This window comes from Trypanosoma brucei, chromosome 6 (assembly GCF_000002445.2).
Source record: "Trypanosoma brucei brucei TREU927 chromosome 6, complete sequence".
Lineage (NCBI taxonomy): Eukaryota > Euglenozoa > Kinetoplastea > Trypanosomatida > Trypanosomatidae > Trypanosoma > Trypanosoma brucei.
The window spans coordinates 872,678-887,584 of record NC_007279.1 but is presented as its reverse complement, the minus strand read 5'-3'; the positions used below and the strand labels follow the sequence as shown (position 1 = coordinate 887,584).

Here is a 14,907-nt window from a genome sequence, read left to right as displayed (position 1 = left end):
GATAAAGTGACCCAAAGGACTATGATTTAACATCTTTTTAAAAGTACAAGACGGATTTGAACAGAACGCACAAGTGAGTGCGATGGAGTAGTTTAAGTTGGGTTACCACACCGATGTTCCTCGTGGAACTTTTTCTTCTCCATGTTGACTTCAAATCTAGCACGCTTCTTCGCACTGAGAAGCTCCACCTCTTCCTCAAAAGTACGTTCAGTTTCTCTGTCAAGCAACTTAGTGTAAGGCTTACTCGTTAAGGGCCCCTTCGAACCCATTTTTACTTTCTTAGAAAGAGCGAATATATCCGACTTACGCACACGAAGGCTATTGTGTGTGCGTTCATCCGTCCAGTCGCTACCAACAACAGACCACTGATCCCCGGGACAAATCCCTTGATTCTGCCCTTCAAAGAAAATTGCCTCACCGTTATCGTCAGTGTGTTCGCTATACCAGGCAAACAACTGGGATCTCATGGAAAACGCTACCGTAGACCGTATCAAAAGCGCAGTTGCGATGTCTAGTAACTCACTTTCCGCATTGAGACACGCGCGTTGAGATATGTTCCATCGTACACCTTCAAAGTGACACTCCCACAACACAAGCGGTGTTGCGTCGGCAAGAGGATACACGGGTTTTCGGTCCCCGCAGTCTAAGAGTTGCTTCACCACTTCAGGTTCCTCTAAACAACGACCAACGAGAAAGAGTACCTCCATAGTGCATCGTATCTGATTATATAGAAATGAGTTTGCTTCGATTTCAAAGTAAGATACCAAATCGGGCAACATATCACTACCTACAATATCTGCGTGACGAACATGGCGCTCGTAGTTATTCACGTTCACAACATCCGTTTTACAAAAGTTTCGAAAGTTATGCACACCCTTCAAGTACCCTACAGCCTTGCGCATCGCTTCCAGATTGAGTCCCCGATTACAAAAGTAATAACGATATGTTCGCCCAGTGCATGAAAAACGGGCATCAAAATCAGCGTTCACATATGACCATCCAACAATACGGATGGTTGGTGGGAGGACGTTATTCAGTTTTTCGCAGTAATCTAACGGTGGCTGTTGCTGTTCGTCCGTCGCCCAAGAGGATGCTCGCGACGTAAATGACACTACATTTCCAAGCGCACTCACTCCCTTATCCGTTCGACCACAACGTGAGAAATCTTTAGGTCCTGAAGGCTCCACAAATCGAAGTCGTTCCAGCGCAGCAACTAAATATGCCTCTACGGTGTTAGGCGTCTCCGCCTGTCTCACTAACCCGCAATATATGTGACCATGGTAAGCTAACCGCAGAGCAATCTTCCGTGAAGGGTAACTGGAGAAATCAAACTGTCTCTCCTTTGATCGAGGTTTTCCTTCGGTGTTGCCACTCAACATCAACTCTTGCTTCACACTCACAAGTATGGCGGAATCTGTATGATGCGGTTCAGGAGAAAATATTCCTACTTTTCTAACATTTGAATTCATGACAGACAGACAGACAGACAGATACGGGAAAAAACTATGAGCGGTGGTTAACACATACCAGCCGTTAGCTACATACAATTTAAAAAGAAAAGGTTCGTTGCTTGACTCCTCCTTACCACTATGTACTCGCTATATTTCTTCACTTCCTACGACAATGGTATCGCGCTGTCCAATGAGCGGACTACAAACTCCGCTAACCTTTTATCTTGCGCACGAAAGGTCGCGTTGGCGCAATGATGATCCACAAGGACAACGTGGCCCAGTAGTAGTTGATCAGTTCCAGGCAGCACAGCCGCAACTATGAGTTCATTTCCAATCATTTCTACGACACGTAGGGAGGCCCGCTCCATCAGCAACTGGCTAATAGACTCAAGTGTTAATGCTGCAGTGCCGTGAAGTGTTGTTTTGTATTCCCCGATATACTTCAGCCACATCTCGCCGAACGTGTCGGTAGTCATCGACGAAGCCGGGCGAAGAAAATCACCGACTTGCAGCGTCATGGTCGCAGTTTTGGACTCTGATTTACCAACGTCAATCATGTCAAAGGGTTCGGAGCGTCGATAAACTACCTTTACCCGCACATGCATATCATTTGGGAATCCAGTAAGAAGAAGCTGCATAACTACCTCGAGTGACTGATTCACCTTCAGTGTCTCCATAGTAATAGTAGTACTTCCGGTAAGCTTCGCAGATTGTACAGAATGTGATGTGACATGGAGAGTGCAGTTAGACGGAGGAAGTACGTTGACTACTAGATCATTCACCGTTACGTTGCCAACTATAAACAATGTGATACCCACCGCTCTTTCTTCCCTTACGTGTTCCATGTGGACGCTAAGAGCCGAGCCGTTCTCTCCTGCCAGATTCTTTTTGTTTTCCACTTCGACAGCCTCAAATAAATCTGGCACCTGCTGCGCAACGTGGGGATATTTTTTCAGCTGAACTGATGCGTCAAAAATATCTTCCAGCAATTTTTTGTTTTTAGAACACTTTGTACCTAAAGTCGGTGGGGTAGCTGGTAAGGACTGGTCACATTGTGGCCCAAAGACTCCGCAAGGTTCATCTAACGTCGCACCCGTGCGAGCCACTTGAGCCGATAAGGTTATCCTCTCGCCGCCACCGACTTCCCGCATGTGTGAATCCGGCGCCAAACCCGTGTTAACCATTGCAGCTGCGTTACCGGTCTTAGCGCCCCATCGCCTCGTGCTGGGGCGTATTGCGAGTTCCGGTGGTTTCGCCTCCGTGTCGCACACTTCGCAAGTCAAACTCGCTTCCGAAGTTTTCAGTTGAGGAGTTTCATATTTTTCAATGCAGAGCGGAATCTCCATCCGAACCTCGCGGCAAACAGGTCGCTTCTCATAAGGTTTTGCACCACCGAGCAGCGCCTTCTGCACGAAGGGGTTGAGAAAACTCAATGTCTCCTCGATATCGACCTCTTCACAACACCTATCCAACGGTAGCGACCGTTTCATCAAAGGTAACATTTGCGTGAGCCTCGAAAATTCGTAACAGCGTTGTTGTGTCGTAGCGATCCTACTATCCTTGAAGCGCTCTATGAGCTCCTTCACATTCTCTGGTACCACACCATCACTGGCAACAATTTTCATCACCGCCATAATTATCCAATCCCGTGCATCACCGCTGTCCGTTCTAGCAAACAAATCGCACAGTCCGTCAACCATCAGTCTTCGATTTATCGCAGTGGCAAGGAAGCCATACTCACCAACAACCCACGCGGCCACACGACACAAAGCATCTGGCATTTTCTTTTGTGAGCAACTAATCAGTCCAAAATAATCCTCCACACAACGCAAACGAAATGCCACATCCGACGCTTCGTCCCCAGATTCACCGCCTTCGACAATGAGTTTCAACATTCCTTGAATTGAGGAATATGGAACATGCTCGGCTGCGCAAAGAAGCAGTCTGTTCATCGTACTAATATACCATAGCCTTCTCATGCTGAAACGCTCCACCGTTCTACAGATGCTCTGAGTGAGCTCTTGAAGAACATACTTATCGATCTGACTATTCAAATATTTGATCAGTTTTTTAACGATAATATCCACATTTCCCTCGTTGCACATCGAAAGGAGTAGGAACGTCGTTTTGCGGCGAATCATCTCGTCACCATCCCCCAAACATTCCAAAATGTCTTCCTGATGTCTGCGAAGATAGTCAGTGTTGATACACGCGAGGTTGGAAAGTGCCTGAATAGCAGTATAGCGCAAGTTCACATTCCTCGTGGCAAACATCTTTGCGGTCGTTTCAACTGAAAGTTCGATCAGAGAGGGAATCGTCGGAATTCGAGTTATCAAGCTAATTGCTTCGCAAGCAACTGCATATCCAATGGTAGACCCCGTGTCTGCTCTCGTGATAACCTCAGTCAAAACGTACTCACACTTTGCAGCAAGTTCACGGCTGTCACATACTAGGGCTGCAAGAATCCGCATAACTTGGATTTGAAACCAAGGCCCTGGGACGCGTTGGTACTCGTAGTCCCCTGACAGCCGGCGGCTAACGACTTTTTCGAGAACCTTTATGAAAGTCTCTGTCAGGTCTCGGCACAATTCGGGATTTGTTTGGACAATGTCTAACAATGGGGAAAGTGCGGCGGCTTCAACAGCAGGATTAGGATCACCTAGTGCCCTGAGAAAAAAGTTTTTGTAGTCGATAAGATCGGCTGTGTTACGATAGAGGGCGTGCAGCGCTATCACAGCCTTTTTCCGTACTAGTGGTGCTGAGTGGTCAAGCAACTTCACCACTTCCGGTTTGATCGCACAGATGAGGTCGCGCCGCACTACTTTCGATGCCGCAGTTAATGCTGCAGCAGTGTGAAGAAAATTACATGAATTCATATCGCGTAGCAAATTAGACACTATGAGAATCATGATATCCTCCTGTGGTGCAATTGTGAGCCAAGTTCCAAGGTAACCAGTGCGCTTCACCAGCAAGTCAGGGCTTGCTGAAAGGTTCACGCAATGAATGTGCGCAAACTTGGCTGGGTGCCCGAGCATTTCAGCGTAAAGCACGCGCACAACGTACTCTTTCAGTAGCCAGTCCTCCACGTGTGCGGTTTCGAAAGATTTGCGGAGATTACCGAGGTCACGTTGTATGATTTCGTCTTCCTCTTGTTTAGAGCGGGCTTCGCCTACTGCACGGATAAAGGCGGTAAACTCCCATGTGTGCACCATCTCTGTCTGAGCCTTGTAAAGCTTAGACATGGCTGTAACACAGAGATGCCCTCCAGTAATTTCAATAAAGAAGAAAAAATTGGAAAACGAGATTTCTCGTTCGTGTGATATCGCAATAAAGAGATGGGAAACGGTAGTAACAACGATCAATCCTTGCATACGTAGTAATAATGAACAGGAAGCACGTATCCACCAACCCACCCACAAATACACGAATAGGTATGAAAAAGGTTGCTAAGTGATTCGACGAGGGGGAAAAAAACGACAACATGGAACAGCATAAATCAAAAACTGTTATTCACGTGATGTACCTACAAATATTAGCAAGAATCAGAAGAAGAGGAATATACAAGCGAAAAGAAAATCAATTTGGTACAAAATAAAAGTATTTCAAACGTCAGTCCGATACGAAAGGCTTGCAATGAGGCATTCGAAAAAAATGACATCACACAAACCTTGGCATGTGTGAAGGAAAAGAACTAAAAAGGAGTACAAACAGTGCACTGGTAACAATTGTAGTTAACTGCGCCATTTAAGGTACCCAGCTCTCTCCCCATCGCACCATATATATTCCTTTTTTTTTTCTCCACGTGTTATCCTCCAAAGTATAGTTTTCGCCAAGAACTTATTATTATTATTTTTTTTTGCGTAACCAATGCAATAAAAGGCTTTTGAGCCCGTCATTGCACGAGGACACGAGAAACCGTAAACAAAAGATAAAGTACATGAAAACAATACAAATAAAAAACTCTCAAAACCGTACCCTAACAAAAGGGCCAGCGGTCGCTTGGGTCAACAGGGATTATTCTTCCAGATGCACGGATGTACAAATAATCTATGGGACGCTGTTCGTCGCTTCCACTATCAAATACGTGAAAACGAGATTCATTTGGGTAATTTCTCCACGTTTCCGAAGTTGAACAAGCCTCGTAAGCCGTACTGTTATCAGTAGGTGCTCCCCAGACATTGTGATAGCCTGGAAAATTCATATAACAGCTACCAGATTGGCTACCCCTGTTGCTGCTATATACGCAACTGCTTTGCCTTTCCGCTGAGTTCCAGTAACTTCCGTGGCGACGGTTCTGGGCATACGTTTGCCCATATGAATCTTCTGGTCTACCTTGTGGAGGACTGCTCGAGCACCTGCACTGGTTATAAAACGGATTTTTGAATTCCGGTGAATCTGCCCTTCCTGACCATTTGGGTTTGCCCTCTGGTAACGAGGACGATGTAAAGGAAGTTGTGTAAACGTGTGAATATTTCTGTTCAAAATCTGCGTTGCTTCCGGTAACGTAGACACTTGCTTCTCTTCCACTAAAAGCAGACCTCGATGATGAATATGGCAACTTATCATGCATTTTAAAAAGAGGTGAGCCGCAGAATTTACAAAATTTCTCCTCAGTGAGGACCCTCTCGATTCCTCCGTTTCCGTCAAGCTCTTCGAGGAGAAGTTCTATGAGTTGAAGATGGAGGGGATCTCCCCTTAAGGCACCTGAGATCCATTCCAATACCTCCGCTACGGTTGACTCCCAAGCTTCACTTCGTGCCCTCAGTACCAAAAGTTCCTTTTCAATGGCACGCAACTCCACTATCTGAAAATCCTTAGAAGTATCCGTATTTGAGTTTCGGTTGTTTAAACCATCTTCCTTGCCATCCATACTATACCATACAAAGTGACTTCTTAGTCCAAATACAGAAAAACAAAGAAAAACTTACACCTTGCACACTGGTTGCTCGCTCTTTTTCTTTTCCAGATGTGTGGTTATAAGAGCAAACTTCAGCAGAGAGAAAAAAAAAACCATCGACAGCATTGATAACAACAGTGAAAATATCCAATAAGTGTGGTGTAAACGGTACCGAAGAAACTCAGTACCTATATACGAAGAAGCAGTTCCGACATGAACACAAAAGAAAAGGATATCGCATTCATTTGTAAACAAGGAACATCATTCCCACTCATAACGAGGCACGCATTTGATTAATGAAGTGTGAACCAAGAAGACACGATTTCAGGAAGTTGTCATTGTAAGCGAAGCAACTAACGCGACCACCTGCGGGTTTCACTAGTAAAAATAACAAACACAAATGCACACAGCAAACAAAAAAGGAAATGTAGAAGTGATGTGGATAGCGTGCGATAGATTTAAAAGACGTATTCGCTGCACCATCATATACTTCAACATAAAAATAAACAAGAACAATGGCAGCGAAAAAAAAAATTTAATCAACGTTTCATGGAATTAATAGCGCTTCTGTGACTGCGCATGAGTTGTTGTGCCGACCACCTTACTTTCCTCGGTCCTATACCATTATTTTTATTGCGGTTCATCCGCGCCCTTACCGTTCTTATTCGTTTCATTTTCGAGAGTGGTTGCTGGTGTGGCGCGCGCAGCTCTAATGAGGCTTGCTGTGTGTTTTATTGCCCGTGCCACTTCTTCCACAGGAGCCATTCCACCAATACCAACGTCACCACACGCCAGTCGCTTCTTCACCGGGCCAACGATTTGGAACAGAGAGGTTTCTAAGGTGTTGGGTAGCACTGCTTTAAACCCCTCCTCATTAGCTTCTTCGACGTCAATATGTAACTGAGAGGGATCACCACCGTACCAATCACATAACGTACGCAACTGTTGAGCGGTGACAGGATGCGTCCACATGGCGGTATTCATAGCTGGACACAACACCACAGGTTTCTTGCGTACCTCCCACGCTCGCATAACACATGTAACGAGATTATCACACATACCAACAGCCAATTTCGCTAATGTATTAGCGTCAAGAGGGGCTATGACGACAATGTCTGCCCATCTACGAAGCTCAATATGCATCACTGCATCATTCATCCCCTGCCACTCCTTCCATTCATCCTCATCCGTCAGAATCCGATTAAGTTGTATACCCTTTCTGGAGTGCTGAGCCCGTGTGATGAAGTGAAAAGCAGATTTGGTTGCAGCAATGCGAACACTGCACGCCTCATCAACAAGTTGGTCCAAAAGTAAACCCACCTTTACGGCTGCAATGCTGCCCGTAACTAGCAGTAGAATATTCACTGTTTTTTTTTCTTTTTCCATGAAACCCGATCACCAGTACTGATCACACTTAATGATTTCCTTTCTTTGTGGTAAGGACCTTTAAATATACGGCAAAACAGGTAAAAATGAACAAACAAACGGTGGTTGTGGCGATGTGCTGAATTACCTACACCTATGCAGAGGTATGTTCCTTAAGATTGTGCACAGTGTTTGTGGAGGTTTCCAAAACAGCAACGAATACAGATGAAGGGGGGGGGAAAGCGAGCGGATTTCCCGAAAGCCTGCAACTGTAAAAGCTCACGTAAAATAAAATATAATATTACTCCCCATCACAGTTGATAAATAAAGCGAAAAGTTGCAAGTTACTTCCTCTACAACTCAGAAATGCGGAAAGTTGGCGGTATTTCCCTACCCCCAACGCCGAAAAAGACAAATCAAAAATAACCACAGCACCACCAGTGCACAATCGGAACAAAATTGGTGCATCTACGCACTCTCTTTCCTCCCACTCGCTGCTCTTTTTTTTTCTTTTTCTTTCACACATGACGCTTTCAAAGGTCAAGTAAAACAAAAAGAGAGATTACTAGAAGACAGATCGCCTACTTCCTTTTGCGCATGCCTCCACGAGCTCTTGAAGGGTATCGTACTCGGCACAGAGTTGCTCCATCTCTGAAGGACTAAAACGAATTCCCTTCTCACCCGCTTCGCGCAAAACGCGCTCAAGACATTGCAGCTGCTCTTCACTTGTGGGGTCACAACCATAATAATGTCTTGCCATTTGCAAAGCATATTCTTCCGTGAACTCTCCCAGGTATAGTTGCATGGTAACAAACCCCGGTCTTACTAGTGAGCTATGAAGTCGATCAATATGATTCGTCGTCATTATAATGATTCTCCTCGGTGCGGAAAGTATGCCACCGAAGGCATCCAACACTCCTTTAATACTAATAGAATCGATATTCTTAAATGGTTTGACAGCGTCGCTCAGCGCCCTAGTGGCTGCATTGTCATTTTTCTTCGCTGCTAATATGATATCGGAAGTGGCATCAGCATCTTCCAATAAATAGATGACCCTCTCTGCGCGAAGAGATATCTTTGTAACACTCCCTCGACTGTTGACAATTTCGAACTGCTGATCATTCATGTAGGCGATAAGTTCCTGATTCGTTCGCACTTGTGATAAGGGAACAGCCATAATATGCCGTCCGGTGTGCTGAGCAATCGCTTTTACGAGGCTTGTTTTGCCGGTTCCAGGTGGACCATGCAGAAGAAGTGTTAATTTGTGAGGAAATCCCGGTACCGCGAATTTACCGGTTTTACATTCAAATTGATCAACAAGGTCAATGAGTTTTTGCTTATTGGGGAAGAACAGTGACTTGAACGATTTCACATCATACAAGGGATATCGCTTAACCCTCATTAACCCTGGCTGGGAGGCCGATTTCTCGTCTCCACTCTGAACAACTTGGTAGAGGTAGCGTTGAGTATTAACTGTGTCGTCCCTCCTTTTAACGTACAGATCGTAGGCGTTGTGCACAAGTTCCATAACTTTGTCTTTCCCGTTTCCTAACTTCCCATCAGCTGTTAGGACAAGTTCTCGCATAATTGCTTTGCGTGATACGGTTCCCTCACTTACTTCACCGGAAAGGCCTTTATGTCTATCATTCGATGTTCCATCCCCTCTGTCGTCGCTTGCAACATCTTCACCCTCCCGTATTTCTAACGTTATACCGTTACCAAGATCTGTTTTTTCCTTCAAGGGACGGGAGATAAGTTTGAAGTCTTGGCGTAGTACTTTGGCCAAATTATCTGACCGACTTGCCGTGTCACGAACCCCAACATAGGTAAACAGAAATTCTCCTTTCTTATACACTGGCTTCAACTGTTCGCTAACGTACTGCTCCACAGCTTCCTGTAAAACAGCACCCTCAGTCAGATCTACTGCGTGCATATATTCATCAGTCAGGCCGTGTTGAATCCGCGCCTCCTCACGACCTGCACTGAAGAAATGAATAACCCACCTGATAAAGTTCGGCCAGTCAACAGTAAGAAAACGAGAAAATTTCTCCGTCAAGAACGGAATAATGATCGCGATCATTGTATCGATCACTGTGTTGCCCGTCCGCCACGAGGCCATAAAGTTGAAACTTAGCAACGCTGCGTAAGTGTCCATCGTCGAAACCCTTGTGCAGCGGAAGTTTCCAACTTCTACAACCCTCGGAAAAGGGAGGAGGTGTTCAGTTAGTTAACGAAAGGGACTCTCCGGTTGGTACACTTTCAGGAACACACCTAAGATATGAATCGCAGTTGCGTCCAGTGTAGTGTCCTGCGAAGCCGGAACTCTGCGGGGGGGGGGATGAAAAATAGGGAGAAATGAGTACGTTGAGAACGCAAAGGTATAAAAAAAAGTGTTGAGACATGCATCATAATGTGGACCAAAAGTTAAGTGGACATGTACACTGTGCCAGACGTATAAAAAAAATGATGATGTAATGAACAAGTTAGCGCGCAACGTAGGTGTGACACTCAAACGATATGAAAAACAACCGAAGTAGGGCGTCATTCATAATTCAACTCCGCACAATTACAAAAACTCGATGTCAGAAACAAAAGGCACTCGGTAGTGAATCGGCCATGTCAGTGCGTTCACAACACACTTGCACAAATACAATAGACAAAAATTGGACGTAACACATACGTGTGCCATTCGCTGCTGCAAATGCCGATAGAACCCCAAACCCGGATACAAATTTTAATCGCTAAACTCCTCAATTACCTCTCCTTCGGGCAACCATGAAGAACCACCGCTGGGTCGCACAGTAGTCTGCCCTGAAAAACACTCTGGTGCATCATCATCACATTCCTCTTCTTCGGTGGGTAAGTAAAAAAACTCTTCCCTGATTGGCGGCGTTTTTTGGAGTCCGACACACAATGCACGATATCTCAGGTTCGAGCACCGGCGTTTGGGCTGTTCATGGCCTACTGTCGTAGTTTTCTGTCCAACCATAAATAACGTCCGCTTTGGACGTGAAAGCGCCCCTGCGCTCTTCAATTCCGGAGGTGGCGTAGTACCACCAATGCATCTCGAAGGGCTGCTGACATTTGCGTTACAAGTACGGATAGGTGATTCCGAGGGGGACGATGAGTGATTGAGCACAATCCGCCTCGCATATGGTGCATACTCAAGAATAAGCGAATCCAGTGAGTTGCACCTATCAAGAAGTGGCGGAAGCGTCTCCTTTAATACATCAACCACAGGTCCTATCTGATTTTCGCCATTAGACAACTGCAACTCTAAGCGGTGCAAAAAGTCACGACGCCATTCCTCCTCACTCGAAAATAGGGCAAACTTTTTCTCCCCATCTCGCTCAGAGTCATGTTCATTCATTTCCAATTCATCGTTACGAAATTTATATCGACCACGAGCAAATTGCAACTCCCTCAACCGTGGATACGCAAAGGCGAGATGAGGGGGCGCCCGCTTCCCACCAAACACACTTGGAACGTAAACATTTTTGTGGTAGACAGTATAAGCTTTGCCGAAGAGTAGAAGGGATATCAATCTGATATCTGTAGGTCCTGTTCCTTCGTTTTCATTGTCACCAGTGAGCGAAGTGGTGAATAGTCCATGGTTGCTGCGAATAAACCTATAATTAACAGCTGAGACACGTAGAGCATCGGAATAACTCGCGGCGGCAGCGGTTAGTGCGCATGGCTCCATATGTTCAGGAAGGAAGTAAGGGAGCATGTTGTTTGTGAGATACCCGAGTAATTTGTCTGGTTCCACGTTGAGTAGCTGCACCACTGACTCCATTGTGTACTTTTGTGTGAGTACGCGTGCTGCAGCATGGGAGACATCAAGATAATCATCTCTAGATACTGAAAGACCTTCATTTTCTTGCGACAATGACTTTGAGCTATTCGAGTTCTCATTATCACCATTCATATTGTCTCCTTTAGCTGTGCTGGGCGGTTTTACCATGCTTCCAGACGTATTGCTTTCTTCAAAATCATCAGCCAGGAGATCTTCCATACTCCTCAATGCCTGAGCACCAACACGTGGTGACCTCCGCCGCTTCTGCGGTGCCTTCTGTACCTTCTGCTCTTCACCCGCTATATGATCATTTGTGTTCAACAAAAGCCATTGAGTTTGAAGCAGAGCGTGGCGGATGTCGCCATGACATTGCTCGGCCAATAATTTAATTTCCTCATCATTTAGAGGAGGAGGAGGGGTTTGCCCTTGTTTCCGTCTCTGAAGTTGCTCCGTATTGAATACCCGTTTAATGCAAGTAATTAAACTTCGCTCCGTCACAGGTGGACAATAGAACATGTGCAAACAAGGGTGATTAAGAATACTTGAAGGCAGCAATTTCCCCAGTGCCACCTTTTCATTGTGTGTGTCATGGGTGGTGAATATTAAAACCAATATATGTCGACGTAAAGTGAGCAAGTTCCCATCTTTCACTGCGCCGACGGAGTTACCACATAGGGAAGTTTCGTGTCTGTATGCGTTGTAGTAATTAAGAAAACGAAGCGTTACCGAATGCAAAAGTGAAGTTGGTGCTTCTCCGTAGAACTTTACCACATGTGGTACCGCCGCACAAAAGCCGTCCGAACCTTCACCCCGTTGAAGAGCTTTAGCAGTAACCGACTTATCTGAATCGACCACTACGTTATTGTTAGCGCCACCGTGCTCAGACAGAACACCCATCAGAAATTGGTGATATTCCCATGGTGAAGCGTCACATGAATGCAACACTCGAGCACGTGAAAAAGAGCAACGCGAAGAGGAGCCACCACCCCCAGGAGTTTGCGGCTGTGGCTGCTGAAAAATGGCTAACACAGACGAAAGTTTACCACAACCTGATGGTCCGTAAAGTAGTATTGGACCTGGTGGCACAAACCCCTCTCGTATTTTATTTACTAGTTTTTGAAAATCACTTAGCTTCCGCCGGCTCCAAGCTATACTTGCGACATCCCGTGGAGCGTAAATTTCATGCAGCATACTACAAATCACTTCTCAAATATATATATTCTTATACACACGCATCCATTTTATATATTTTTTTTTACAAAAAAGAAAGAATAATAATGCAAAAAAGAGAAAAAATGGTAGTTAGGAGAACTCAGCATTAGTTTTCTCTTTTTATTCGTCTTTGAGTATTTGAACGATGAAGAAAGTATAGTGGTGAGACAGAAACTACTGAAAGGGAATGTAGAGAGAACAATGCCAACAACCACAAAACGAAAATACGCACGAAGAAAAAAAAGGCAAAATATTAGTTCAATCACTAGGGTTTGTCTTCTATTATTAACGCAAAAGGGTCTTCCGTTTGGAAGTGCGTCCATACAGCGTCTTCCCAACTACTGTGTGCATCATCCAATCCAAGTGTCTCACGTCGGCGTTGCCTCTTCAGTAAACTCCTCTGTCTCCCGTCACCAATCGGCTCTACATTCAAAGGAAAAGAGAGACGCCAAGCGTGAAGCATCATGCGAGACCAATCACTTGCTCTTATCGGTACTTCAACATCTTTCGTGTTCCTTCCCTCCATTAATGCCTCATTCTGGTGTAGTACAGTGGAAGGAAATGAAGATATGCCGTATGTTACGTCACCGACTATCGGGAACCCAAGTGCATTACAATGAAGGCGGAGTTGGTGCCTCCGGCCCGTCTGCGGTATGAGAATAACTTTTGTTACAGAAACTTGACAGTTTTTAGACGGGCAAGGCAGATACCCATTTTGAAGGACATACATGTATGTTAAGCTCTCCTTTGCGTCACGTCCATTCACAGCCATGCGGAACCTATCAGGGTCGTCATCATCGTAACCGACTGGGAGATTAATTTCAATAATCTTCTCTTCCGATACGACGTTATTTGGCTCGGTTTGACCGGTGGCAATCCGCACACAGTCCAAAATGAATTGACAACTCGACACTTCTTTAATTGAAATTAAGCGAAAACCACCTTGAGTCGCATTTCTCGAAAGAAATGATGTTGAATTGGGAATTGTACTTGATAAGGGTGAAACACTACCGTGGAGAACTGCAACGTACGCTTTCTTTGCCGTCCTCATCTCAAAGCAATGAGCAAGTCGGGCGGCCATTTCTTTCGAGAACGCAATGCAGAGGACACCACTTGTAGCGTAGTCCAACTGATGAACGAATTTAACCATTTTTTTCTTACCCTTTGGTTTCTCTGTAACAAAATCGGGGAGTTGGGAGGCATCCTTCATAACTTCCTCATTGAAGCGTTCACTGTCCACTTTGTCGCCATCATTTCGCCTTGATCGATATGCCAGTGCCCACCGTTCCACCGTTAATTCACAACCTACACCGTCCATTGGCACATCATTTGGCTTGTTGACAACTACAAGTTCGTCATTCTCATATATCACGTGAAATAAAGCTGGTGGCGAGACCATGTGCACAACATCATAAAACGAAGCAACTTGTTGTAGCTAACTAAGTGATTTTCAAAACCTCCCACTTCATAATAAAAAGAAAAAAGTAAATGAAAGAGAAAAAGTTTCAAAAATGGGTATATTGAACTTAAGTCATATTAGAGTAAGAAAAAAAAACAGAAGTATACTCAGGCAAAATATTCCTTCTGCTTTCTTTTTTCTATCGTCCAAGTGTTTCTTCTAAACAGAGGTACGACCGCACTTTGTGCGACCTAAAAAGAAACAAATGTATGGCATGTGAGGCACAAGGTAAAAATGTTTTTACCGTGTCTCTTACGTTTCTATGATTTCTCTATCTCCTTCAATACTTTCGCTATTTGTGCCTGACAGCATGCGCTCCGTATTTCCTTGACTCCCTTTCTTTTTCTCTGTATTAACGGTCGTTTTTGTCCATCTGTTCATTTCTCTATATAATTTCGTTTTCTCAGTTTCTGTTCAGTTACTGCTACCACAAGCAAGACAAGGAAGAGGGAAAAAACCGTTGCTACAACGTACATGCGCACTAATTTTGCTATAACGATAAAAATTTTTCAAAAAATTATATAAGAAGATCGGATATCAAACACTGCCGTAAACGAAATTCTAACGAATTGAGACAGAAGTCAAAGAAAAGGGAAAGCAACGCACAGTCAATAAAAAAATAAAGATAGGGACACTTGTATATCTTTAGATATATATATATATATATACATAAAGGCAGTCGTTATGAAACATTACCCCCCTCCATACCACTTTGCTTCCAATCACA

General features: G+C 44.7%; 7 protein-coding genes across 7 annotated transcripts, besides 4 other annotated features; all 7 read right to left on the bottom strand.

Moving 5' to 3' along the window:
• Window positions 1-14,907: part of a sequence feature (sequence corresponds to BAC RPCI93-5F5) that runs on past both edges of the window.
• Tb927.6.2970 (pseudouridine synthase A-like protein, putative) lies at window positions 93-1,379 on the bottom strand (the record flags this gene model as incomplete). Its single annotated transcript, XM_840325.1, has 1 exon — window positions 93-1,379. One exon carries the CDS (start codon window positions 1,377-1,379, stop codon window positions 93-95), a length of 1,287 nt encoding a protein of 428 aa, XP_845418.1.
• Window positions 1,470-1,491: a microsatellite.
• Tb927.6.2960 (epsilon-adaptin, putative) lies at window positions 1,616-4,693 on the bottom strand (the record flags this gene model as incomplete). Its single annotated transcript, XM_840324.1, has 1 exon — window positions 1,616-4,693. The coding sequence occupies one exon, from the start codon at window positions 4,691-4,693 to the stop codon at window positions 1,616-1,618; it is 3,078 nt and encodes a 1,025-aa protein (XP_845417.1).
• Window positions 5,289-5,309: a sequence feature (AT_rich).
• Window positions 5,428-6,321, bottom strand: Tb927.6.2950 (hypothetical protein; the record flags this gene model as incomplete). Its single annotated transcript, XM_840323.1, has 1 exon — window positions 5,428-6,321. The coding sequence occupies one exon, from the start codon at window positions 6,319-6,321 to the stop codon at window positions 5,428-5,430; it is 894 nt and encodes a 297-aa protein (XP_845416.1).
• Tb927.6.2940 (hypothetical protein, conserved) lies at window positions 6,979-7,734 on the bottom strand (the record flags this gene model as incomplete). The annotated part of the gene is made up of 1 exon (XM_840322.1): window positions 6,979-7,734. The coding sequence occupies one exon, from the start codon at window positions 7,732-7,734 to the stop codon at window positions 6,979-6,981; it is 756 nt and encodes a 251-aa protein (XP_845415.1).
• On the bottom strand, window positions 8,279-9,868 carry Tb927.6.2930 (hypothetical protein, conserved; the record flags this gene model as incomplete). The annotated part of the gene is made up of 1 exon (XM_840321.1): window positions 8,279-9,868. One exon carries the CDS (start codon window positions 9,866-9,868, stop codon window positions 8,279-8,281), a length of 1,590 nt encoding a protein of 529 aa, XP_845414.1.
• Tb927.6.2920 (hypothetical protein, conserved) lies at window positions 10,448-12,700 on the bottom strand (the record flags this gene model as incomplete). The annotated part of the gene is made up of 1 exon (XM_840320.1): window positions 10,448-12,700. The coding sequence occupies one exon, from the start codon at window positions 12,698-12,700 to the stop codon at window positions 10,448-10,450; it is 2,253 nt and encodes a 750-aa protein (XP_845413.1).
• Tb927.6.2910 (hypothetical protein, conserved) lies at window positions 12,987-14,120 on the bottom strand (the record flags this gene model as incomplete). Its single annotated transcript, XM_840319.1, has 1 exon — window positions 12,987-14,120. One exon carries the CDS (start codon window positions 14,118-14,120, stop codon window positions 12,987-12,989), a length of 1,134 nt encoding a protein of 377 aa, XP_845412.1.
• Window positions 14,830-14,852: a microsatellite.